The sequence below is a fragment of the Sorex araneus genome, chromosome 1 (genome assembly GCF_027595985.1).
Source record: "Sorex araneus isolate mSorAra2 chromosome 1, mSorAra2.pri, whole genome shotgun sequence".
NCBI lineage: Eukaryota > Metazoa > Chordata > Mammalia > Eulipotyphla > Soricidae > Sorex > Sorex araneus.
Window position 1 is genome coordinate 290,743,190 of NC_073302.1, and position 26,533 is coordinate 290,769,722.

The 26,533-nt window shown below is 55.6% G+C and overlaps 1 protein-coding gene across 3 annotated transcripts in view; it reads left to right on the top strand.

Moving 5' to 3' along the window:
- The window catches only part of FARP1 (FERM, ARH/RhoGEF and pleckstrin domain protein 1), a 243,823-nt gene that overhangs the window by 149,001 nt on the left and 68,289 nt on the right, over positions 1 to 26,533 (top strand). For all 3 annotated transcript variants that reach the window (XM_055123652.1, XM_055123651.1, XM_055123650.1), the window contains one exon: positions 16,870 to 16,974. In XM_055123652.1, coding sequence (XP_054979627.1) covers positions 16,870 to 16,974 — 105 coding nt within the window. The remainder of the gene's footprint in view (positions 1 to 16,869; positions 16,975 to 26,533) is intronic.

Genomic DNA, 26,533 nt, shown 5'->3' on the forward strand with positions numbered 1-26,533 from the left:
GGGCTATTTCTGGTTCGGGAAACCATATGGGGTGACTGTGTACAGGGCAGGTGCCCTACCCACTGCACCATCATTCTGGCCCCTGTAGATATTCTTTTTTTTTTTTTTTTTTTGCTTTTTGGGTCACACCTGGCGATGCACAGGGGTTACTCCTGGCTCTGCACTCAGGAATTACTCCTGGCGCTGCTCAGGGGACCATATGGGATGCTGGGAATCGAACCCAGGTCGGCCACGTGCAAGGCAAACGCCCTACCTGCTGTGCTATCACTCCAGCTCCCCCCCTCCCCCGTAGATATTCTTAAAGCATCTCAGGATCCTTCGTTAAAATCTTTAGGGAGCAACTATGACTCCCTGACTTCCTTGGTAAATAACCTACAAGGAAATTTTGTGAAAATGAAAGTGAGTAATGATTGTCACTCGAGAATGGTTATTTGGGAGTAATCACCAAGCAACACTATCCTGGAACCTTCCTCGTTTCCTTTGACCTCTCCTGGTGGATAAGCCAGCCGGGCAGACATTCTGTCTGGGTTAGAGATCCTCAAGGAGGGGTGGGTTTTACTGACTTCTGTGTGGGAGACAGACGCCTTTGCCCGCCCTCCCGGCCCTTCCCAGCTCTGCTCATCCATGCCGGTTACAGTAGGTTTCTGGGATTCCAGGAGGTCCTTGCCCCTCCCTATGGTGCTTCTGCTCGCGCTGACCCTTGGCCCGGTGTCTTGTTTGTCCTCTCGCCTCCTGCACTCGAAGGGACCCCACGTACCCTTTGCGAATACCTGCTGCCAAGCCGCAACCTTCACCTCCCTCACGCCCAAAGCCCTCCCCCCAACTCCAGCCATCCTTCCCTCCCTGCCGCTAGCCCTCCCCTCTGTGAGTGCTCCCTGTGAGAGACCCCCCTCTGTGAGTGCTCCCTGTGTAAGCGCTCCCTGGGTGGGTGCTCCCCTCTATGGGAGTCCTCCCCATATGAGTCCTCCCCTCCATGAGAGTGCTCCCAAGGTAGGCCCCTTCGGTGAGAGTGCTCCCGGTTCAAGAGCCCCTCTATGGGAGTGCTCCCAGTGCTCTTGCGAAGAATTGAGGCCCGCGTCTTCTCCCCCATGGACTGACGCTGCCTTCAGAGACGAGAGCAACGCGGCATTCACAGCATTTTCACACAATCAGAGACTGGTGCCAACCCTGTCGGACCCCCGTTAGCCTCTGTCGAGGCAGCTCAGCATCACTGTTGAAAACCGATCCCAGCCACCCCCAGCCCTGCCGTCTGGACTTTGCCCTCTGCCTGTCTTCCGGAACTGCACCTTGAGCCGATCTGATTTCTTGGCAGATCCAGAATGCCCTTGGATGCGTGTTTGTTCCACCCAGAGGGGCTGCCGTCGGCCGGAGCCTGCGCGCGCTTGGTCTCCAGCGCCCGGGCGGCTGTTGGCAGGTCTGCACCCAGGGCTGGCCCGGCTCCTGGCGGGGAAGGGGGGCCGCAGTGCTTCCCTGCTGCGGTTGGGGGTCGTTTGCAAGGCTGCTAAGCCCAAGATCTGTTTTTAGAGCTCCCTCTGCCTTGCTACGTTGTTGCCTCCCCAGGACCATCTGTGTTGTCGGAGATGGTGTTTGTCTCCAGGCTGCCCGTGATGCTAAATTTAGCAGCTGGTTGGGCAGGATTTACTGATTTCTCAGACCTTTTCCCTCCTGAACGCGCGTCCCCTCCCACCACGGCTGACGGAGCTGCAGTGGCTCTGGGGGTTCCCGGAAAAGGCCACAGGCCAGGAGGCTCTTCTCTGAGCTCAGGCTTCGGAGCGGGGTTTGGGTTACAGTGAAATGTGTCAGTTTCCTTCTTGGGACCCCTCCTCCTCCCTCCCCGTCCCCAAACAAACGCACGGGGCAAGAGAGACCGTGCCGGGCAGGAGGTACGGTGCAGGTAAGGCGTCTGCCTTGGTTCTGTCTACCTGGTTCTATCCCCAGCATCACTGTGCAGAGCCAGGAGTAAGGCCTGAGCTTCACCCTCTATGGCCTCCCTCTGCCCCAAAACAAAAAAATTCACCACAGTTTCCTGGAACCGAGACACACGCACGAGTAAACGAGCGGAAGCGTCTGGAGTGCGGGCGCCAGATGCCGCAAAGCCGCAGCCCACAAGGGCTGGCTGGTCACGGCCGAGAGGAGCCAGAGTCTCGTGGCCTCGGGGGTCCTCCGTGGCCGCTGGGCCATGGACCACGTGGGGGTTGGCAGATAGGCCATGCGGGCTCCCGCCACGGACCGCGCCATCATCCTTCCTGGGGACCTGGTTGACCCAGGGTGGCCCCAGCCCCCGAAAGGGGACTCAGGGTGCTGGTCCTCTGACTGGCTTTGTTGCCGCCTACAAGGATCTTCTTCCTGCCCCAGAGCTTGTCTTTTCTGGAGGGGGGTCACACCCCGCGGTGCTCAGGGGTCACTCCTGGCGGTGCTTGGGCGACCGTAAGGGATGCCGGGGGTTGAACTCAGGTCAGCCGCCTGCAAGGCAAACGCCCTCCCCGCTGTGCCATGGCCCCAGCCCCATCGCTTGCCTTTTACTTCTCCTTTTCCTGTTCACACCTTCCCTCGGGAGGGGCCCGTGCTGGTGGCCCATGGGGGTGTCCTGGTGGCCCGTGGCTGCAGCTTTAGAGGTGACTCTGCCCCAGGACGCATGTCTCTGGGACCCTGTGGGCTGAAAGCGGGGGTCGCGCTGCCCCTTGGCCAATCTCCACGAGCAGGGTAAGGTCCGAGCGGGCCGGGACCCGTGTCTACCTGGTTCTATCCCCAGCATCACTGTGGGAAGGCTGGGCTGGGGGCAGAGGTTGGAGAGGAGGGAGCCATCTGCGGGGATGCCTGGGGAGGAGGAGTGGCCAGTGCCAAGGCCCAGAGGCCAGTGTGTGCCTCACTCGCTCTCTCTGAGATCAGGGCAGAGGGGGATGGGGTGGGGCAGGAGGGCAGGGGGGAGGAGGGCAGGGGGAGGAAGATGGGGAGGAGGGCAGAGGAGGAGGGGGGAGGGCGGGGAGGAGAGCAGTCAGTTACATCTGAGCTCAGCCCAGGCGAGGCTGAGCCCGGGCCCATGCTCCCGGGGAGAGGGTGTTTGGCCCCGAGCAGGTCTGAGCAGAGGCTGGCCCGTCTGGTCACACAGAGGTGACCGGGGCATCTGACGGAGCTGGGAACTTCTGCCGTGTAAGTCAGCCCGTGGTCATCACTGACAGGCCAGAGGAACACGGGAAAGGGTCGGGCAAAAGATTCAGGGAGGTGCGGGGAGCAGCAGGTTTGAGAATGTACTAGGCAGGCTGGCTGCTTTCTGGGTGCCGGAGTGCAGGGTGTGTGTGTGTGTGTGTGTGTGCGTGTGTGTGTGTGTGCGCACGCACATGCATGCACGCACACACGTGCTCATGTATGTTGTGTCTGTGTGTATGTGCATGTGTGTGTCTCTGTGTATGTGCACGCATGCTCACATAGGTCTATGTGTGCGCACATATGCCTGTGTATATGTGCAAGTGTGGGTCTGTATCTTTGTCTCCGTGTGTGTGCGCACATGTGTGTCTGTGTGTCTCACATGTCTCTCTATGTCTCTGTGTGAGTGAGAATTGTGGGTGAGGTTCTCCTGGGTCCCGTGCCGTGAGGCTCTTGGCTCTGGGTGGGTCCGAGGAGCGTGCGGGTCTGTTTCTGGGTGGTTCTGCTTTCCAGCCTCCCCGGGGTCGCCCTGAAGTCATGGAGGCCGCAAGCCCGCCTGTAGAAGGTGCCGCCAGCCGCCCTGCCCTGGGGTATCGCCCAGGGAAAGAACTTCCTGACTCTGAGGTCCATGGAACCAGCATGGGTCCTAGCCAGGGAGCGCCGTGGACTGGCACTTGCTTCTCCCTGGGCCTGGGTACAGGTTGTCAGTTGGTTTTCCCTCAGCCTCGGGTCAGGCTTATCTTTGTTCTCCTCCCTGAAGCTCCTGGAAGGACGGGGCATCATCAGTGGGGAGCATGATCGTCCTGGGGGGCTTTTAGTGGTTTTCTCTCCTACACCAGGACTGTTCCCGCCCTTCTTCCTTTCCGTGAGCTCATTCCCCAGCCCCACCAGCCGACACTGGCGTCAGAGGCAAAGCACTTCATTGGTTTCTCTGTAGTTTGGGGGCTCACGGTTTAAAAATGCTCAAGAAGGAGTGTTCAGAGCCACTGAGCATTGGGAATAACTCTCTCGGCCCAGGAGCCGCCAGGCCCACCGTGGTGAGTGCGGTGGTTGGTTTCGTGTGGCCCACACACCCGCCCCTCTGGGCAGTCGTTCTTCCACGGTTCACTAGGAAAACATAGTGTCCAGGTGGTACCCAAACCCCTGTGTGGTCAGGCACAAGTCGGGCGTCAGTTCACGTCCGTTAGCTTCTGTCTTCCGTCCTTCCGGCTCTGTCTGGGCCCCGGCGTTTATCTTCTACCTCGTAGTGCCGGCCGCGCCCGTTGGTAACTATGCAGTAGTCTCATCTCCTCCTTTCTGTTTGTTTGGGGGCACACCTGGGTGACTCGGGGCTGGGCGGGGTGGGGGAGGGCCCTAGTAGTGCTGGGATTTGAATCCGCATCACCCTTGTGCCAGGCAGTAGCCCCGTCCCGGGCTGTCTCTGGGCTGTCTTTATCGTGAAACTCCTTCCGCAGGACCCTGGATTCCCCGCCCGCCTACCGGCCAACCCTTTCAGCTTGTGTTCGCGCTGGGAGACTTGTTTCCCCTCCACATTGCTCACATTCCACACCACTCGCCTTCTTGGCATTTTCCTTCCGAGGCCTGGACGGGCCCTCCCGGTCACTCTGTTGGCACTGTGAACCGCCTGCCCAAGGACGTTCCCCGCCCCCCGCTGCTCCCCTCCAGGGCTGCACCCAGAGATGCTCGGGGTACCTCGGGGATGAACCGGGGTCGGCTAAGTGCAACACCTGCACCCTCACGCCATGCGGCACCGGCAGCCTGCCCAGCTCCAGCAAGTGTCCAGCTCTGTGGCCATACGTGTGCCAAACGTGCGCTCGTGCGGGCTGCAAACCGTTCCACGCTCCTCGCCCAGAATCCTTTTCGCCTGCCCAAACCAACCGAGCCAGCGGGAGCCCCTGCCCCTGGCTGCCCCCGTCCATCCGCTTTGGGGACGTGCCCTTGGGAGATGCTCGTGCGGACTTCTGTTCCCGATTCGCTTGTGTCTGTCCCCTCCCTCTAGCGCAGAGAAGCTCCTTTTCCCTCTGAACTGTCCCAGCTTTCACAGGAAGAAAAGGGCTAAGCCTTGGCTCTGTCCCTCGCCTCCAGGGAACTGCACAAACAGGGTGTTGTTGTGTGGCTTCACTGTGGAAAGCTCTTTGCTCTGACCCTCTCTTCAGGTTGGGGCCGAGATGCCCCCCGCCCTCCCGGTGAACAGAATATGAACTGTGACTGGGCTGGAGCACTGGGACAATGGGTCAGGCCCTTGCCTTGCACACGGCCGACCCGGGTTCCATCCCTGGCACGCCACAGGGGCCCTCAAGGCCCGCCAGGAGTGATCCCCGAGCACAGAGCCAGGAACCAGCCCTGAGCACCACCAGAACAAACCAGAACAAACAAAAAAAGGGAGGAAAATAAAAATGTGGGGAAATGTGACACAGTACAGGAGGGGCATGGAGGGAGGACAGCGTGTTTCTGGAAGATTCTAGGGGCCCAGAATCCTTCCAAGACCCCCCCTCCCCCCAACCAAAGCTGCTTTTCAAACTTGGATTTCATTACTGTCACTGTCATTTAAGAGTCTTGTGGACTCGAAAAGGACTTTTTGGCTCGGGTGTGTTTTCAGGACGGTGCAAGCGTTCCCTGTCTCCCCCCGGACACGTAGAAAAGCCGTCCACATGTTTTCCCCGGAGCATGTCAACGCCGAGAGGAAGTTTGCTTTCTGGGAAGGTCTGAGAGGCTGTGGGGAGTTTGGAGAGGGGATTCCTGGGGCACCCCCTCACACACCTCCCCTGAGTGCGGGGAGCTGAGCCTGCGGAGCGGGAGGTGGACCTGGCCCGCGCCCTGCACCCAGCCCTCCCCGGCTGCTCGAGCTGGGCTGAGTCGCCTCCTTTCCTCCTTTCTTTGGAATAGTAACTTCAGGGCCAAGGGCATGATATCAGGTATATTTTCAGAAAGCCCAGGCCCAGTGGGCTGAAAGCACTCTGGAAACTTAATTGGTCCCCCGGAGCCCCCAGAAGACCATGCCAGACTAAACAGAGGGGTGGAAAATGCCGCCTTTTTCTGCGGGTGTCGGGGGGGGGGGGACGCCATTCGCCGTCTGTGCTCACCTTACTATGACCAGTGTCGTGTTTTGCTCCTTGTCTCCTGGATAGTTTAAGTAACTGTCCAACAGCTGTGGGTGTTTTTTGGGGGGTGAGGGGTGGGAATGCAAAATTTGCATTTTTTAAAATTCACCGACATCTCCTTGTGATCAGAAGACAGGGAATTGCTCAAGCGCTTGGCGCCGACAAACCCAGGGTTGCGAGTAGGACATTTTTCTTCCCCGACTCACCGTGCACCAGACAGCCGAACCGCCCCCAGCCAGGTCCGCGCACACATGCGCACATGTGCAGGCACGCACACACACACAGACACACGCATGTGTGTCCAGCCAAGTGCACACCCCCTACAGCTAGTCTCGGAGTAGAGGAAGAAGGGGGGTCTGTCCTGTGAGCCTCAGAGATGCGACTGAAAGGGCTCATTCTCCCGTGCGCCCGCGGCGGGGATGCCGAAATCCAATCTGCCCGGGGTTTAATGAGCGCTGGGAGCACTGGGGAACAAGGGGCGCTGTGTGCCCTCCCAGACGGCGTGCCCACCCTGGGGGCCACAGGGCGGAGCGTGGCGTTTCCTGCACCAACGGGCCGTGCAGAGCCCAGCCCCCGCCCCCCTCCCCACCGAAGCCTGGACCCCAGCAGTGGGTCCCCGTCATGCTCCGCCCCAGGGAACTGCAGAGTTGGCTGAGGGCAGCACCCTCGGGTCTGCAGTACAGTCCAGAAATCACCTTCCTCCTCCTCGTCGTCATCGTCAGAGCTAAGGCCTGGTAGAGATCAGGCACCAGGTAGGGGGTGTCCAGAGTCACGTGACCTGTGCCACCAGCAGGGAAGCAAACTGACCTTGGTGCCCACTCTCTGGACCCGGAGGCTGACAGGCTACCCCTAATCCAGCTGTCTGACATGAAGATTAGATTTTAACTTTTTGTTTTGGTGTTTGGGCCACCCCTGGTCGTGTCAGGGCTTCCTCCAGGCTCTGCTCTCAGGGATCACTCCTGGCAGTGCTCGGGGGACTAGATGGGGTACCCGAAGATCAAACTGGGTCGGTGAAGCACTGCCGGTTAAGCCCAAGGGCCAGGGGTTAAGGCAGTTATTGACCTTGCACGTGGTTGACGGGGGTTTGCTCCCTGGTACCTCATGGTCCCAACTACCAGCATCTCTGGGGACAGCCCTGGAGACCCCCAAGCAACTGCTGAGATGTTGGGGTGGTCCCCAGCACTGCAGGTTCGAAGCACCCCCAGACTGACACTGAACCCAAGGTCTTCTGAGTAAGACTTGGGAGAGCCTCAGCGAGCACCCGCCCCTGGCCAAAAAATTAAAGAAAGATGAAAGAGGAAGTAGGGAAAGACGGGGAGGGGGATGGGAGAAGGGGAAGGGGAAAGAAGGGAAGGGAAAAGAATGGCTGGAGAGGGCCTGGGGCGATAGCACAGCGGGTAGGGCATTTGCCTTGCACGTGGCCGACCCAGGTTCGATTCCCAGCATCCCATAGGGTCCCCTGAGCACTGCCAGGAGTAATTCCTGAGTTAAGAACCAGGAGTAACCCCTGTGCATCACCAGGTGTGACCCAAAAGGAAAAAAAGAAAAGAAAAAGAATGGCTGGAGAGAGTAGCAGGGAAGCCTCCTTTCTAGACATTCCCCTTGTACTATTCTGCTGTGCTTTGCTGTTTGGGGCCAGACCCAGCAGTGCTCAGGGCTTACTTCCACCTGGTTCTGCATCGGGTCACGCCTGTGACAGATCTCAGGGAACTCTCGGAGGTCCCCTGGGTCGAACCTGGGTCAGCTTCGTGCCAGGCACGCGCCCTCCCCACTGTGCTCTCGCTCCGGCCCTTGTTGCATTCTCGCATTATTTCTTCTGCTCTTGAGCTGTTCTCTCTTGAAGTCACACTGTCCGGGCGTTAGCCTCGTCAGCCTTTCCGTGTCTGACCTCGCTTTGGTTTTTTCTTCCCTCCCCCTTGTTACGATCTCGAAGCATGAGGCGGCATCGGGGGATTGAACTCGCAGCCTTACTCGGGGAAGGCAGGTGCTCGGCCCCCGAGCCGACCCCAGCCGCTGCCCTGGAGCCCCTCATCATCTCTGCTGTGTCTTTAAACGCTTCCAGTGGAACCTCTCTGTGTGCAGGGCTGAGTCTGGCTTCCCAGGGCCTCTCCTCACGCACACGTTCCTTATTACAGCCTTCCGCGCGCATTGTGTTTGGTTTCCAACTCTCAGCTATTTGAGGACCCAAATTACAGTGTTTTTAAGGATTTTGTGCTCCGCTGGCATGATCAGAAGTACCTGGTGTCTCCCTCTTGTGACCTTTCGGGGTTTGCTGTGTAATTTGGCTGTTCCCTCCCTGCCCCGTCTCCGCCCTTCTCTGTAATTAGATGTCAGCTCTGTCATCCGCGCGAGTTTGCGTGGAGTCGGACCCACCTGCCACCTTCTCTCGCCGTCTGTGTCTCGGGGCCCCGTTATCTGTAGGGAGAGTTATCTGGCTGGCGGGGCACCGTGCCTGGGTCTACCCAGACCCAGCTGCCAACTGGCCTTTCCCTTGCTGCTGCTCAGCCCCGCCTGGGAGGTGCCCGTGCTAGGACGTCCGAGATAGGCGCTGGCGGAGACAAGAGATGCATTCCTGTGCGGTTTCTCAGACGATCCTCCCCGTGACCCTGGACTCAGGGCTGAGGGGCCGGAGAGAGGACAGTCCTCCCGGTCGTGTCCTGCCGGCCTCTGTCCTAACAGCTGCGGAATCTCCCAGCCCCCATCTCCCTCTGTCAGGAGGTACAGGAACTAAAGGACCCCGTGGGGCCGGAGCCATAGCCCAGCGATAAGGGCGTTTGCCTTACCTGCGGCCGACCCGGGTTTGATCCCCGGCATCCCATAGGGTCCCTTGAGCATCACCAAGGAGTTAATTCCTGAGTGCAGAGCCAGGAGTAAGGACCCCATTCCCGAACCTGCGTCCTTTCCAACTTGTGATGGGGTCAGGACGGGCTCTCAAGAGAGCCTTTGGAGAGCCGGGGAGAGTCCAGGTCCCACCCCCAGATCCACCAGACCCTCTCACCCCCACCCCCCAAAAAAAGGAGGCCAGGGACCACATGGAGACGACGGGTGGGTTTCCTAGCTCAGGATGTGGCAGAGATGTGCCTTTGGGGCTGCAAGTAGGGATCTGCTTACTGACCCTGGTCATTGCCCCCCCCCCAGTTAAACTGCCCCGCTGGAAGAGCAGTGGCAGCACCAGAGATGGGGGTGGGGGGGTTCCCTGCTGAGCCCGAGCAGTCTCCAGTCCTGCCTCCATTCTCACATGGATCCCGGGGACACGGCAGCTCCTTCCCTGACTCCACATCATGGGGGCCACTTGGTGCCCTCTCAGAGTCTGTGTGCTTAGGCCCCGGACTCCAGAGTGGCTGTTTGGGGAGAGGAAGAAATTGGGGGTCCAACAAGGTCAGGTGGGGGGCCTGAGCCATAGTACAGCGGAGAAGGCATTTGCTTCACACGAGGCCAACCCAGGTTCGATCCCCAGAGTCCCGTCAGGTCCCCAAGCACCGCCAGGAGTAATTCCTGAATATAGAGCCAGGTGTTACCCTGAGCATCGCCGCCAGGTGTTACCCTGAGCATCGCCTCCAGGTGTGGCCCCCAAACCAAACAAAATAAAATACGCACAAGGTGGGCGAGATTCGTGCCCTTATACAAAGCCGAGTTGTGGGTACCAGCAGCCCCGGGCCCGGGCATCAGGTCACCAACTTGATGACAGAATATTGCTGGGAGGGGCCCCCCTTGAGCACCGTTTGGGTATCTCTCCTCCCTAAAAAATAACTTTACATGTATATCATATTAATATCATGGAATGTTAATATAAATTATTATCATGTTGCTCCATTTCCCCGCCTGATTTTTTTTTTTTTGCTGTGGGGGTGGGGGTTCTCCCAAGTGACACTCGTGAGCCTGGGGACTCAGCCAGCTGGGATGTGATGCTGTTCCACTGGACCCCGTGCTGGGGGCCTCTGGGGCCGAATCCAGTGGTGCCGAGGATCAAACCTGAGCCTCCTGTGTGCAAAGCCTGTGCCGGCCTGTCGGTCTCTCTCCAGCCCGGGAAATCGCCCTTCTTCCCGGGAGCAAACTAAAAGTTCCCCCGTGGCACCTCAGACCCTCACCAACCCCCAGGGCCACCCCAGCATCCCTGGGTGCGTGGCATCACCCACTTTGGGAGATGCTGGTGGGGAATGGCTGAGGGGGGCAGAAGGCATCCCCCGAAAGCATCGTCTTCCCTTCAGGAGAGAAAGAACAAGCTCCCGCTGGAAGCCAGCTCTGACGGGAAGACTGACAGCGCAGACATATTTTAAAGGCACAGGGAACTGAAGCAGCTTTGATTCACCAATTTTCGTCCCTGGCAGCTCTAGGGGAATGTTCACGCTATTTATTATTCAGCGGTTACTAGCCAGACATTCCCCCACAAATGTAAACCTCCTCTCCAAGTGAATTTTATAGGTTCCCATGAAAAGCCAATTCAAAGTGGAGAAAACAGTGGGAAATACAGACCAAAACCAGCCAGTGGGTTTGAGCATGCTGTTCAAGTTCAAATACTTTTCAGAGTGTAATGAAAAGTTGCCAATCAGGGGGAATAAATAAATAAATAAAAATGTGATTATGGAGTCACTAGTTGCTAATTTGTTCTCCGAAATAAAACCTAAGGTCACCCTTGGGCGTTCTTTGGGGGAAAGAAGCACAATAATTCTAGAACAGGTCAGTCAAGACTGGCGGGGGGGCTGGGCAGTGGGTGGAGGCTGTGGGCCCCTCCGTACCCCGGGGAGCTGGGAGGGTCTTCAGACCACCCTGGCACCTCCCTTAGAAGCACTTGGCGACGTTAAACCTTCATTGGTCATTAGACCCCTCTCCTGGGCCAGAGCAGGGGGACAGGAGTCCAGCCCTGGCTTTGCACACGGCCCCCCCAGTCCTATTCTCGGCACTGACTAGGACCCCTGAGGCCTAGGAGGACTGATCGAACCCTGAGCACAGCCAGAAGGAAGCCCTGCGTCCCACCGGTGTGCCCCCCAAAAACCAAACTAAATACTCGGAGCTCTGGTCCCCCTTCGACCATCACTGACGTTATAGGATGACTCCCCTTGGCAGTGAAGACGGCGGAAGCAGCCTCTCCAGCCCAGCCCCCGGTGTTCCGCCCTCACCCACTCTTCCTCCACCCATTCCAGACTTCCGTGACTCCCGCAAGAAGGATCCAGGGAGTTCTGGAGCGCTGGGCCCCTGCCTCGCCAGTCAGGCAGCCCTGCGCCTCCCTGCCCCACACCTCCTCCTCCTGCAGGCCTCACCGTCACGTCTGAGGCTGATCGTTTCAGCCAGACGCGAACAAGAGTCCCCCAGCTGAGCAGGACCCCGTGTGTGCTCACCAGGGCACACACTGTCTTCACGTCTCTGGGCTCCTCACCCAGGCCCAGCCCTGCTTTTCTTTTTTTTTTTTTTTTTTTTTTTTTTTTTGCTTTTTGGGTCACACCTGGCGATGCTCAGGGGTTACTCCTGTGAGGAATTATTCCTGGCAGTGCTCAGGGGATCATATGGGATGCTGGGGATTGAACCCAGGTCAGCAGCAAGCAAGGCAAACTCCCTCCCCGCTGTGCTATCTCTCTGGTCCCCAACCCTGCAGTTTTATCTATGCTCTGAGGTCAGCAAAACAGATGTTGTATGGTCCCCTTCTGACAATAACGTCCACAGGTTCTGTTGCGAGTCGTCACTCTGCCGTGTATTTCCAACCTCATGCAACTCATTTACTTCCTTGTTTGGGTTTCAGGCGACACTCAGAGGTATTCAGAGGTTACTCCTGGCTCTGTGCTCAGGGATCACTCCTGGTAGGCTCAGGGGACCGTACAGGATGCCAGGGACTGGACCGGACCTGGCTTGGCTGTGTACAAGGCACGCGCCCTACCCATAGTGCTCTGTTTCCCTTTGTTCTTTAAGAGAAAATATGCATGTGAAGAAATTGGACTTTCATGTGATCCAGCAATACCACTTCTGGGAATATACTCCAGGGGTGCAAAACCGCAAAGCAGAAATGACATCTGCACGTGTATGTTCACTGCAGCACTGTTCACAATAGCCAGAATCTGGAAACAACCCGAGTGCCCAAGAACAGACGATTGGTTAAGGAAACTGTAGTACATCTACACAATGGAATACTCTATAGTTAGGAAAAATGAAGTCATGAAATTCGCTTATAAATGGATGATTTGGAGAGTATCATTTTCAGTGAAGTGAATCAGGAGAGAACAGACCTAGAAATGATAGCACTCATTTATGGGATATTATGAAAACATAGTGTGAGGTTCACACCCAAGGACAATAAAAGCAAGGGCTAGGAGGATTGGTCCACGCTTGGAAGCCTGCCTCAGGCTCTGGGGAGAGGGCAGTTGGGATAGAGAAAGGACCCCTGTGACAGTGACAGTGGAAGGGATTGCTCGGGATGGGAGACGTGTGCTGCAAGTGGGTAAAGGACCAAACATGATGGCCTCTCAGTATCTGTTACAAACCATAATGCTCCAAGGGGGGAGGGGGGGAGGGGGGGGCGAGAGGGAACCTGGGGACACTGGTGCTGGGAAATGTCCACAGGTGGAGGATGGGTATTGGAACACTGTATGACTGAAACACAATCATGAACAACTTTGTAACTGTGTATCTCAATTAAAAAAAATTTCAATAAAAAAAATTAATTACATTAAAAAAAATTGCAGAACAGAAAAGTGACCCTTGTAGCCATTTTAAACAGGCAGCCCCATGGCATCGGGGGCTCTCACGGTGGCGTCCTTCCTGCTTTCTGTTTACCGCCGAGGACACAAACTGATTTTTACACAGGGGGAGTGACAGCCCCAGCAGCATTTGTGAGGCCGTGAGGTACGAGAATTCGAACTCAGGACCTTGTGGGGGGCAGGCCCGTGAGCCCCCACTACAGCTCACTTGAGGCCCACGTGCCTCTTTGCGTGACGTTCCAAGGGGTGGAGGAGTCGCGTCGGGAGAATTCCATTGGAGGGGAAAAGAGATGCATCTTCTAGAAGAGAACCAACCTCTGCCCGCCTCCATGTCTGAGATACTTTCTGGGGAGCAGCATTTAGCCGTGGATCAGAGACAACCCTAACGGAAGGACGACGGGCCCCTGAATCCAAGGCGAAGCATTTGAGATGGGAGCGACCTTGTCACATTGGGTGCTCGCACCCAGTTCTTGGGGTGCCAATGCCCTTGACGTTGTCCGGGGATCCTTACAAACCCGCCCTAGCACTGCCGCCTCCTGGCATGCCTGCCGTCCCCGGCCTGGACGAGCATGCTTTCAGGACCCCTGTGTCCTGGGCGAGTTTTAAAAGCCACAGCATCTTTCAGGCGCTCCCTTTGCCCTGTGTAGAAGTTGGGCTTTTGGAAGCCCCTTTGCAGACCGGATTCGTACAAAATTATCGAATGTAAGGAGACGTGACACCCGGAAACCAGTTCCCGCCCCACGTCGTCACGAGATCTGGACCTCCGTTCCCGGCCTCTTGTCAGAACGTTCACGAAAACCCGACTCAGTCCAAGAACCTGATTCCGATGGCCCCCACTCCCCTGCTCTGGGGCGGGGAGTTGGGGGGAGGTGGGGTGTGCAAATGCTTGGCTGAGCAGCGTGCACAAAGGCCGCCTTTGTGTATTGATCTGTGACTCGCTCAGGCTTCCAGCATTGATAAACTCTCGCCTCCCGGACTCCTCAGCCCCGATGAAGTGATCAAATTCACTCAGTTCCAAGGATTCTTGGGGCCGCCTGAGAGTTCGCCAGCTGCCCGGAGCCCCGGCCGCTCATCTGCTAGTGCAGAATGTGGAGAACGGTGGGAAAGGAGCGGGGTGGACATGGGATGTCGTCGTTCCTTTATGGGCTTGTGAGTTCTGGCAAGGGCACACCCAGCGGTGCTCAGGGTTTACTCCTGGTTCTGTGCTCAGGGATCATTTGTGGGAGCATTTGGGAGACCCACTAGCGGTGTTGAGGAATGCCTTTTATTTTTTTCTGTATGGGTCACACCTGGCAATGCACAGGAGTTACTCCTGGCTCATGCACTCAGGAATTACTCCTGGCAGTGCTCGGGGGACCGTATGGGATGCTGGGAATTGAACCCGGGTCATCCGCATGCAAGGCAAATGCCCTACCCGCTGTGCTATCGTCCCAGCCCCTGGGGAGTGCCTTAACCCCTGGACTGTCTCTTTGGCAGATGCTTTAGGAATTCTCCCTCAGCGTCCCCCCTCCCGCTTTGGTCGATGACGGTCTGTGAGGTGTGTAGGTCTCTGGGCTGGAGAGGAGAGCCCCCAGCAAAGGCGTCCCCCGCTCCTTGGAGCCAGGTGTGGGGGCAGCGTGATCCCTGCACCCCCTTTGCTTGGCTGGTGAATCCTTGAGCACCCAGCATGTCGCTGTGCAACGTATCAGCCGGTGGCCTCTGTGGGTCTTGTGTGCATGGGATCAGCATGGGGCTGGAGGCACGTTTGACAGAGAGGGAGCAGTCTCAGAGAACCTACGCCCCACACAGGATGTGACCTTCCCTGTGACCTCAGGCACTCAGTGCCAGCCTCGTGAGTTGGGCTTCATCATCATCATCTTCATCATTCCGTGATCGTCGAGTTTCTCGAGCGGTCTCAGTAATGTCTCCATTCGTCCTAGCCCTGAGATTTTAGAAGCCTCTCTTTGCTCGTCCTTCCCAACGGTGCTGCACTGGAGGCTCTTTCAGGGTCAGGGGAATAAGACCCATCATTGTTACTGGTTTTGGCATATGAATACATCATGGGGAGTTTGCAAGGCTCTCCCATGGAGTAGGAAACTCTCGGTAGCTTGCCAGGTTCTCGGAGAGGGAGAACTAGGCTATAAGATGGGGGGTTCTGGGAGCTTGGTTTTATAGTCTCTGGATATTGGCAGTTGGTGGGATTACATGGCACCGGGGGCAGTCCCTGGGTGTGACCACCTAGCTACTGGAAAATGGGGAATCTGGGCGGAGGAGGCCCAGTCCTGATCCGAGCAGGCCTGGAGGTCTCAGCCCCGGGTCATACGCACCTGGGTTCCTCTGTGGGTTCCTTCATGTGTGAGGCTCGTCTGAATGTGTGGAGAGGGGCCTTGAGCATGGCTGTGGCTAGGCTCCGGAGGTCTTCGACCAGAAGCTCTGCTCGGGGCGGGGAGGGAAACTGAAGCCCACCTTCTCCAAGGGGCCCCGGGGAAGACAGCCAGACACGGGGGCAAGAGTTGGGCTTATCTGTGGAAAATCTGTGGAGTTGTCAGTGTCTTTTGGGGCCATGCCTGGCGATGCTCAGGGGTTACTCCTGGCCCTGCACTCAGTGTCTCAGGGGACCATATGGGATGTCAGGGATTGAACCCGGCAAGGCAAATGCCTACCTGCCGTACTATGGTTCCAGTCCCTCTTACATTTTTAAGACGCTTTATTACTGTTTTGTTTTCTCTCTTTGTTTCTTTGGCTTGGTTTTTGGCCACACTTGGCAGCGCTCAGGGGTTACTCCCGTCTCAGCACTCAGAAATCACTCCTGGTAGGGCTCAGGAGATGATACGGGATGCTGGGGATTGAACCTGGGCCGGCCGAGTGCAAGGCAAACGACCTACCCGCTGTGCTATCTCTCCGTCCCCTAAGCTGCTGTGTCACTGGAGAGTGCAGTGTCTGGAGAGTAGTTTGGGTCCCACAGAGACGGGCTAACGGGCATGTGGATCCCTCTGCCTGCCAGGGTCTGATTCCCGTCACTAGGTCCCTCAAATCATAGCTTGTTTCCTAAAAGACTCTGTGCTTACAGAACAGGAGCTGAGAACATGCCCCAGTAACAGTCGGTGTTTGGAACATTTTCCTCCCAGTTGCTTTTTTTTTTTTTCACCTGGACTTTATTGATCTAATAAAATTACATTAAGAATTGAAATGAATTATACATTATTGTGCTCATGTTTCCCCCATACAAAGTTCGAGAACCCATCCCTTCACCAGTGCCCATCCTCTACCAGTTGCTTTTTGTTTGATTGGGTCAAGATTTTTTTTTTTGACTGGGAAACTTGACCCAGCAGTGCTCAGGATATGCTCCCAGCAGTGCTCAGGGAGCTGTGTGGTACTGGGGATCGAACCTGGGTCTCCCACATGCATACTGTACATTAGTCTTGGAGCTTTCTCCCCACCCTCCTGCCAGTATTTGAGTGACGGAGGCTGTGTTGGCTGCGGGCAGGAGAAAGCGTGGGGAGTAGGCTTGGATTGATTTTCCTAAAACCCAGCGGTCTGTCCTTTTAAACTTGGAGAGTAGAAAGTGGAGCCTGAAACATTCTCCTCCCTCATCTCACCGACCCGGTGTGTAGAATTCAGTGTATTGTACCAACCACAGCAGAATTGTCGAATGTAGGACTCGAAGATGAATGAAGTAGCTCAAAAATGTAACTGGGAGAAGACACTGGCGTATGTCACCGAGTAGGATGCCTTTATCCATGCGTCCATTCCCCCAGGTTGGTCCTCCGGCTTTGCGGATACAGGGAGTCGCCTTCGGTACGGGTGTGTGGAGCAGGCGGCGGCAATTAGCTCCTCAGTGCGAGAACGGCTGAGAACGGCCAGGCCCAGCCAGGACCCCAGAGAGCCGGCTGGTGTGGGCTGGGGGCTCCCGCTGCTGGACCTGGAGGGCTGACGTGATTCTCTGGTTTCTCCTGCAGCAAAGGGCCCCCGGGAAGGTGCTGCTGGACGCCGTGTGTGGCCACCTCAACCTCGTGGAGGGCGACTACTTCGGCCTCGAGTTTCCTGACCACAAAAAGACCACGGTGAGTGGTGGAGACCGTGTGACCGTGGGCGTGAGAGACCCCGGTGAGTGGTGGAGACTGTGACCGTGGGCGTGAGAGACCCCGGTGAGTGGTGGAGACTGTGTGACCATGGGCGTGAGAGACCCCGGTGAGTGGTGGAGACTGTGACCGTGGGCGTGAGAGACCCCGGTGAGTGGTGGAGACCGTGTGACCGTGGGTGTGAGAGACCCCGGTGAGTGGTGGAGGCCGTGTCGGCCGTGGGCAGGAGAAAGTAGAGTCGTTGGGCTCCCCACAGCAGGCCTCATTTCATCTGTTTCCGCATGGGACTCAGTCGGGAGATGAGCAAGTTCATGGAAAAGTGGGGGGCTCCAGGCTCTGAACTCTGACCTCTGCCCCTACCTCTCCTTAGTCCAAGTCCTTGGGCAGCCTCATAAAATCAGACGGTTCTGAAAGAGACAGAGGTGAGGAGACGGTCTAGAGAGCCTGTCCCTCCCGCTGCCCATCCCCCCCAGCGCGGTGTGACTGCCCTTGCAGGGGACTCTCAGCTGTGTGCTCTCTCGGTGGCGTCACAGCAAACATCCTGGTTCGTTTGCACTTGCACCAAGTGTCGGTCAGCTCCTCAAGCATGAAATGCCTCTCCCTGGGCTCCGCCTTGTGCCAAAGGTGACATAAGTCTTTCAGAAGGTGCCCCAGGCCAGGGAGTGGCCCCCAGGCTGGAGCAGTCGCCCTGCCAGCTACTGAGCCCCGAGTTCCGTCTGTCCCAGTCACCAACTGGATCAGGGCCTGCTGGCCCCGGACTTGTGGCCTGTACAGTGGGCTGGGTGTTGCTGGAAGCGACCCCCTGAGACCCAGACAGAAAATAATCTACTAGAAAGATGTCCCTGGTTTGGACCCCACTAGTTGAATATAACACACTGTTATTTGTGGGAGGGTGCAGATTTTTTTGGGGGGCCAGGGGCCACACCCAGTGGCTTACTCCTGGCTCTGAGCTCGGGGATCAGCCCTGAGAGGGCTCCAGGGACCATATGGGGTTCCAGGGTTTGAACCCAGGTCAGCGGTGTGCAAAGCAAGTGCCCTGCCTGCTGGACTGTCCCTCTGGCCCCGGTTGTTTTGCCTTTAGTCCCTATAAGTAATGCGATCTTCTAGGGGTTCTCTTTGCATTCGACATACTCTTAGGGGTGATGTCCATGAGCTGTTACCATGAATTTTTTCCAGTGGACACACCAAGTAACTAGAACTTTGACTCACCCTGTCCCAGGAACCCAAGTGTAGTGAGATGTTGGACAGTGTTCAATCTGACAGGGGCTGGGGGCAAAACGGGCCATGGTCTGTATTGAGATATGTTCTGAGACCAGGGGCCAGTGGACCTGGGGCAAATATATATATTCATCAGAAAATCCTGCCCCTATCCTGTGAGACCATGCTCCTGAGGCCAGCAGGATGGGCCTGATAGAAATCACCAGAGTGGACCCCTCACGTATGCAGACCAGAAAGCTCCTAAGCTCTTTCTGAACCAGCAGGTCAGGCAGGAGTGGAGAGGCGAGGAGGAGGAGGAGGCGGAGGAGGAGGTGAGGGAAGGAAGGTGGACCTGCGGCAACAAGGCTGATCTCAGGGTGTGTGTCCAGTAAATCACACGACAGCCACAAGCTGGCTCCACAATCAAAGTGCTTTAGTAGGGGGTGCAGGGCTGCCAGTGGGTCAAGCTGGACACGTAGGCAAGTGCATCAGCAGCCTGATGGTACCGTCCGGCTTCCCGATACCCCCAAATTGCTGCTGAGCCTCTGACTGGACCCCAACAGTGTGGGACCAAGTTTCCTGAGAAATTAAACTGCCAAAAGTTAGGTATGTGGGAGCTACACCCACAAACCACCTCCAGCTCTGCTATAATCTCATTTCATCTGCTGAAAATTCGGGCATGTGGGTTTTGTGAGTGAAATCTGCAGGCTCTCTCAGAGTTGGGGTGGGCTACCTCCCCACACTTCCCGATACTCCTGGAAGCACTGGCAGTCACCCCCAGGAGCCAGCTCCAGCACCACCTTGCAAGCTCTGCTACCAATCTTGCTTCAGAGACCCATAAATAAACCTCAAAGAAGATCAAAAGCCGCAGTTAATCTCAGACCCATGCAAGGCTGAACAGACCGGGGTAAATCAGAGGGGGAAGGGACGGGTTGGCTTGGTGCCTGCCCAAGCAGAGCCCCCGGCAGCCATTTGCTTCCACAATCCAAAATCGCCACCACATCCCTGGCCTGACTCCACCATCTGAGGATAAACCTCACCAAGATGTAATCTGCTGAAATTTTGGCTGTGCGCTTTTGTGACTAAACTCTCCAGGCTTTCTCACGGTTGGGATGGGCTACCTCCCCCCATTTTCCTATACTCCTGGAAGTCTTGGCAGTCATGTCCACACCCAAAGCTGCCCCCCCAGTTAAAAAACTACTCCATCCTTACCTTCCTGATAAAAATACTGAACACCCTGAACAAACATGATGAGCTTTTGGCACCATATTGAAAATCATAATACACAAAAGGAGAGAGAGAGAAAGAAGGAAAGTGCCTCCCATACAGGCAGGCTGGGGGTTGGGGCTGGGGCATGGGGGATGATGGGGGGGAGACACCCCTGTCTCCCATTGGTGGTGGGAAATGTGCGCTGGTGAAAGGATGAGTGTTGGATCATTGTATGACTGAAACCCAATCATGAACAGCTTTGTATTGGTCTATCTCACAGATATTCAATTAAAAAAAAAAGTAATGTGGAGTTTCATGCCCACTTCAATCAGCTTAATCAATGGCTGAATACATGGCAAGTCCTCCTACATTTAAAAACCAAAGTGCGGGCTAGAGAGATAGCACAGCTGGTAGGGCGTTTGCCTTGCACGCGGCCGACCCGGGTTCAAATCCCAGCGCCCCATATGGTCCCCTGAGCATGGCCAGGGGTAATTCCTGAGTGCAGAGCCAGGAGTAACCCCTGTGCATCGCCAGGTGTGACCCAAAAAAGAAAAAATAAAAAAATAAAAAATTTAAAAACCAAAGTGCTTTCCTTGGGGCCAGAGGGATAGGACAGGAGTCAGGCGCTTGCCTTGCATGTGGAGCCACAATGGGTAAACCCTGATGACTGAAGAATAAACCCAGACGAGTGTGTGGCTTTGCAGTGAGTATGACCCTGCCATGGCCCCTGGGGCCAGCACCGTCTTGCAGCTTTGCCCACTGTGCCCCTTGAGGCCGCGAGGGATTTCCAGCTACACTGCAGCCCCAGGACTGACCAGCATGCCCTGGTCGGGCTGGCTCTGCTGTGGTGCTGATGACAGAGCCCTGTCATACAGCCCATCATTAGAGTTCCATCACCCAGACCCGGTACTCATTCACAGTCGGTCTCTTTGCCACTGGTCCCGGCAAGCAGTGTTGTCCTTCCAGCCACTCTGAGTTAGCCTGCACGGAGTTCCACATCGCTCAGATCCGGCCATATGGCTCCTTCCACGAGGGGCTTAAATCCTTAGGATACTGCACTTCAGGTTCATCCATGTCGGAGCCTGAGTCAGAATTCCTTTTTTTTTTTTTTTCCATTCCTTGGAGGTTTGGGTTTGTTGGTTTGCTTGCTTGCTTAAGGTTTACTCCCAGCTGTGACTCAGGAATTACTCCTGGCACTGCTCAGGGGACCATGTGGGATGCCGGGGATCGAACCCGGCTGGGCCATGTGCAAGGCAAGCGCCCTCCCGCTGGGCTGTCACTCAGGTCCCCGTTGTGGGTGTTTTTACGTCCGTGCATTGATCACCTGTGCATGCTCAACCCACAGGTGTCTCAGTGCGCTAGGTGTGGTATTGCCTGTTGGTCTGTGCGTGAGCGTGAATATCCCAGGGCCCGAGTGAGGACCGTGAGCCGTTCTCTCCAAGATGATATAAACCTGTCCATCCCAACCCCCTTCTCATCATTCCTGCCATAGAAATAGCCTCTGTCGAAACTTCTTCCTGGGAAGAGTTTCCAGGCACTGAAGGGAAGAAGCTCTGTCTGGTGCCTACTGTGGGTCTGTCAGGATTAGAAATAAACAAGGTCCTGGGGCCAGAGCGATAGCACAGCAGGTAGGGCGTTTGCCTTGCACGCGGCCGACCCGGGTTCGATTCCCAGCATCCCATATGGTCCCCTGAGCACCTCCAGGAGTAATTCCTGAGTGCAGAGCCAGGAGTGACCCCTGAGCATCGCTGGGTGTGACCCAAAAAGCAAAAAAAAAGAAAGAAACGAGGTCCTACTAAGGACCAGCTGGGCATGCTCGTCCTCAGGCTTGTCGTGTGATTTGACAGTCATAGACTCGGTTGCTGCGTTTATACTCGAGCTGTCACCGGCCTTGAGTGGACACCGGAGGCCCGTGGGGTTGGCCCGCCCGAGCGGAGAACTCTCTCAATCAGCTCCTGCCTTATCGATCGCGCATTCTGTGGCAGAAGTGCTACTGAACGCAGGAATCGAGGTCTTGTCCGCCCTGCGCTGGCTGATGGCTTCCCGGAGTCTGGAGGTGGGGAAGGGCAGGAGGCATGGACAGGGCGGGTGGGGGGGCGAGCCCACCCGGGGCACAGCCTCTGCCGTCAGTTTTCAGCACGTCTGGCTGAGCCTCCTATCAGGGGCGCACAGACCGTCTGTGAGTCTATCAGCCTTCACAAACTATGCCGTTTCTATGGCAACAACTGTTGTAGCAAGCGGCAGCCATTGATGGCTTGTAGACACCCGGGCATCTCATTTCAATGAAACCGTATTTATGGGTGCGGATATTTGACTTTCATGAGGTGTTCACGTGTCATGAAACAGGCTGCTGATTTTAATTTTCCTCTTAAGCCCTTTTCAACGGTAAGAGCCACGTGGGCCAGAGAGGTGGCGGTGGAGGTTAGGTGCTTGGCCGTGCCTGCAGCCAGCCCCAGTGCCATCCTCAAACCATTGACGGTTGGCCCCCCTGGCCACCACCCAGGGCTAGCCTTGAGCACAGAGCCAGGAATATGCCCAGAGTCTGCAGGGAATGGCCTGTACACTCACACAAACAGTAAAGGAGGTACACGTGCATGGTTATAAACCAGTCTTTGGGGGCTGGAGCGATAGCACAGCGGGGAGGGCATTTGCCTTGCACATGGCTGACCCAAGTTCGATTCCCAGCATCCCATAGGGTCCCCTGAGCACCGCCAAGAGTGATTCCTGAATGCATGAGCCAGGAGGAACCCCTGAGGATTGCCCGGTGTGACCAAAAAAAAAAAAAAAAAGCAAAAAAATAAATAAACCAGTCTTTGCCATTGGACTGGATTTTACCTACAAGCCTTGCTTGGTTGCGTTTTCTATATTTGTCTAAGGGAGGTGTTTTCTGTCCTGCACGTTTAAAGGGAATTTGCCACGTGCCTAACAGCATACACACAGACCCATTTCTTTGGAGCAGAATTCCGTGCTGGCTGTGACAGCAATGCAATCCCTTCCTCTTCCTCTGACGGCCTCTCCCCTGCCCGCCCTCCCCCCAAAGCTTCCCAGCCCTGTGGGCAGAATGGTTGGCCTGTGGGGCAGAGGAGGGACTGCCCTGCATGGCAGCTTGGACTCTGTTTGTACATTTCCTTTGTTGCTTAGCAGCCAGGTAGACTGTGGATGTCTGTGATTTGGGTCCTTTACTGGGGCAGTGGGACAGGAAGTGACTGGCAGAGTTAGCATGTGAATTCATTCAGATACCCCTTTGCCATGGGGGCCCAACAGACCCACCCACCCCTGGCAGACACTCGGACACCTGTTGTTTTTGGTTCTTACACACCGGCTCAGCTACCGAGAGTCTTTTGCCACTTAGGACAGCCTGGCAAGCTCCCTGCGGCATATTCATATCCAAAATGCAGTAACAGATATATACATACCTCTCGGAGAGCCCGGCAAGCTACCTAGAGTATCCCTCCCGCACGGCAGAGCCTGGCAAGCTCTCCGTGTCGTATTCAATATGCCAAAAACAGTAACAATAGGTCTCATTCCCCTGACCTTAAATGAGCCTCCAATCGTTGGGAAAGACGAATAAAGAGAGGCTGCTAAAATCTCAGGGCTGAGTGTAATAGAGACGTTACTGGTGTCTGCTCGAGTAAATCGATGAACAACGGGATGACAGTGACAGTGACAGTGATACCAGTTCAGAAAGCAACTAGAACCTCATGGTGATTCACGAAAGAAAGAAAGAAAGAAAGAAAGAAAGAAAGAAAGAAAGAAAGAAAGAAAGAAAGAAAGAAAGAAAGAAAGAAAGAAAGAAAGAAAGAAAGAAAGAGAAGGAAAGAGAGAGAGAGAAGGAAAGAGAGAGAGAGAAAGAAAGAAAGCAGCTAGATTCATTCACCAATGAGTGCTGGCTTCTTCTAAGTAAATACAAAGTCCCAGAAGAGACAGGCGTCTTCTTCCTTGTTTCTGTTCGTCTCTGTGGTAGAATATCTTAGCATGGACTCCCAGAGCCATACCGTAGACACAGTGGCTCGAACCATGGACTGGCATTGTTTCACATCATCGGGGGAGGACATTCAAGATCATGTCTTGAATGTGTGGGCAGTGTGGGCAGGGTCTGATGGACACCTAGGACCGTGGGGTAGTCCAGGGCCAGCAGAGCTAAGGTGGCGGGTACTCAGTGCCACCTGATTCCGTGTGAGTGTGGTGGCCGAGTGGCAGGCAGGTTCCCGGGACATCTCTGCTGGGTATAAAACTCGAACATTAATTTTCTTTCCTCAGGGAATCCCCCTCCACCGCGCTCCTCCCTTGTGTTGTTTCTGAAATGCCAGAAGTCTCCTGTCACCTTTCTCAGAGCTCTTTGCACGTCCCGTCTCTCTCCTCTAGACGAGTCCCTGGCGTTGTTCTCGAACCTTTCCGTGATGGCAACGGCTCCTTCTCATCTCTCGGGCTTAGGATTCTCGCGCTTGCGGGCTTGTGCCCATCACTGAGTCGGGACAGAGCTGAGCTGTTGCTTCTTACTCTTTCCCTTCTCCTTGCCTGCCCTTCCTTCCGCCTCTCCCCACAGGGCTGCAGTGCCTTGCGTCCTGGGCTGCCCAGCAGTCTGTTGGAACCCGGCTGCCCTGTTTCTAGGGACACTTCCCAGTGTTCCTTTTGGGTTGCTCGATGGGTAGGTCTTCGGGTTCATTAGTGGCTTTGGCCTTTGGGCCACTCCTGGCCGCCTGCTGTCTGATGCCAGTTGGGCCAGCACCTTCCACCCCATCCAGCAAGGGTCCGTCACAGAAAGTGGCAAACACACAGCTAACCGTCCAAGCCTCAGGGTTGCTGGGGCAGCCCTCCCTGGCCCCAGAGGCTGGCATGGATTTGTTCCTTGCAGTGTTGCTCCCCCATCCCCGCTGGGCTTCCGACTGCTGAGCCACTGTTGAGAGGGACAACGGGACAGGTCGTGAGCACCTGGACATCCAGTAGGTACATGAGGATCAGAGGCTGAGGGTTTTACAGAGCTATCAGAAGGCACCTTGAAATCTAACATCTAAAGTTTATATTTTATAAAATTTTAAAATAATAAAATATAAATATATTTATAAACACATCATATTATTTATTTAGGGATAATTCTATAATTCTAACAACAAGTCTCACAATGGACACATTCCTGATGGCAGCTCGAGCAAATCAATGGACAACAGGATGACAGTGTGACAGTGCTATTTAGGGATAATTCTATAATTATAATTATAAAATTAATTGTAAAAATATCCAGTATATAATTGCAAATAATTATAAATAAAGAGACTTTTTAAATATTTTATAAAAAAATAAGTTGTTCTGAGGCTGGAGCTATAGCACAGCGGGGAGGGCATTTGCCTTGCACATGGCCGACCCGGGTTCGATTCCCAGCATCCCATATGGTCCCCTGAGCAGCGCCAGGAGTGATTCCTGAGTGCAGAGCCAGGAGTAACCCCTGTGCATCACCAGGTGTGACCCAAGAAGCAATAAATAAATAAATAAATAAATAAATAAATAAATAGTTCTGTATAAAAATGGAACAGCTTCGTTGCTTACTTTTGCCCATGTCTCTACGTCTGAGAGACCCTAACCATCTTGTGCATTTTTACTGCCGGCACATATTTGTTATCTGTTCTTTGCTGCTCTATTATTCTTTCCTGGGTGCGCATTTGCAAACCCCATGCATTCTAATGTCAAAACTATCTTACCGAGGGCCATACCCCATCCTTGCGGGGGGTGGGGATTTTGGTTAGGGATACGAATTCTCACAGTGTGCAAAGCTTACTCCTGGCTCTGTGCTCAGGAACCACACCTGGTGTTACCCAGGGACCAAACCAGGGTTGCCCGCATTCAAGGCAAGTTCTTTAAGCCCCGTCAAGTTCTCCAGCCTCAGTCTCCCTCTGTACTGCCCAGTCTCACCTGTGTGTGACCTCGGATTTATGTCTAACTTGACATTTTTCACACATCCACCGTTTGCACACTTCTATTTATTTATTTATTTATTGCTTTTTGGGTCACACCCGGCGATGCTCAGGGGTTACTCCTGGCTCTGCATTCAGGAATTATGGTGCTCAGGGGACTATATGGGATGCTGGGAATCGAACCCGGGCCAGCCGCGTGCAAGGCAAATGCTGTAGTACTACGGCTCCAGCCCCTTTTGCACACTTTTCATCCGTGTCCTTGAGCTCTTCCTACTGACTCTGTCATCTGCCTCCGACCTCCGGCCGATCAAATACAAACTCAGTGCACGGATGGTTCACCGTCTGCCGGTGCTTGGTTTCTCTGCCCGTCTTCTTCTCTCCACGCCCACAGCCACACAGGAGCTTCTGGCAGAGCTTCTCCTGCCGAGGCTCACGCGTGGGAGAAGTTTCCGGACCCTTTTGTGGAGTGGCCGGCGCTCAGCCTGGCGGGGCCGTCACTCCTGGCCCCGCCCTTGACCCACCGCGCGGTCTCTCCTCCTTGCTCTGCAGCCTGGACACGCGCCAGCCCCGTCCCAGAAGCCGGGCTCGATTCCTGCCCTCGCCGGGCGTGCAGCTCCCGCCGTCCCTGTCCCCGGCCTGGCCCGCGCCCTGCTCAGCTGCGGCATGTGGGATAGAAGGATGGGGCCTCCGCTCCCCCCCTCCGCGGTTTCTCCAGATTCCGGAATCTCTGTGGGATGCGCGGGTCTCCTTAAGAGAAAGCCACGCTTGGGGCGGCTCTTAAAGAGAACCAGATGCGCGGCGAGTCGTGTAGCTTCAGAGGAAGAACTGCACTGGGATGGTTGTAAGCAAAAAAACCCGGAGTAATTTCTTCTAGTCAGCAGCCTGCAGGGACGCCCCCTCTGCCCCCACCCCCAGTAAATTCTTGCCGCTGGGTCATTTCCTGTGCCCTGGCTTAGCCTGTGTGTGTGACCGCTGATGGGAACACATGTTTGTTCTGTTCTGGTTTTTAAACAAAAGTGTGGGGGCTGCAGAGATGCAGTATGGCGGCTAGGGAGCATGCCTTCCACGCACAGACCCCCAGCCCACGTAAGTGATTTCAAAATAAACTATGGGGTGGGCTGGAGCGATAGTACAGCAGGGAGGGCATTTGCCTTGCATGCAGCCGACCCGGGTTCGACTCCCAGCATTCCATAGGGTCCCCCGAGCACCGCCAGGAGTGATTCCTG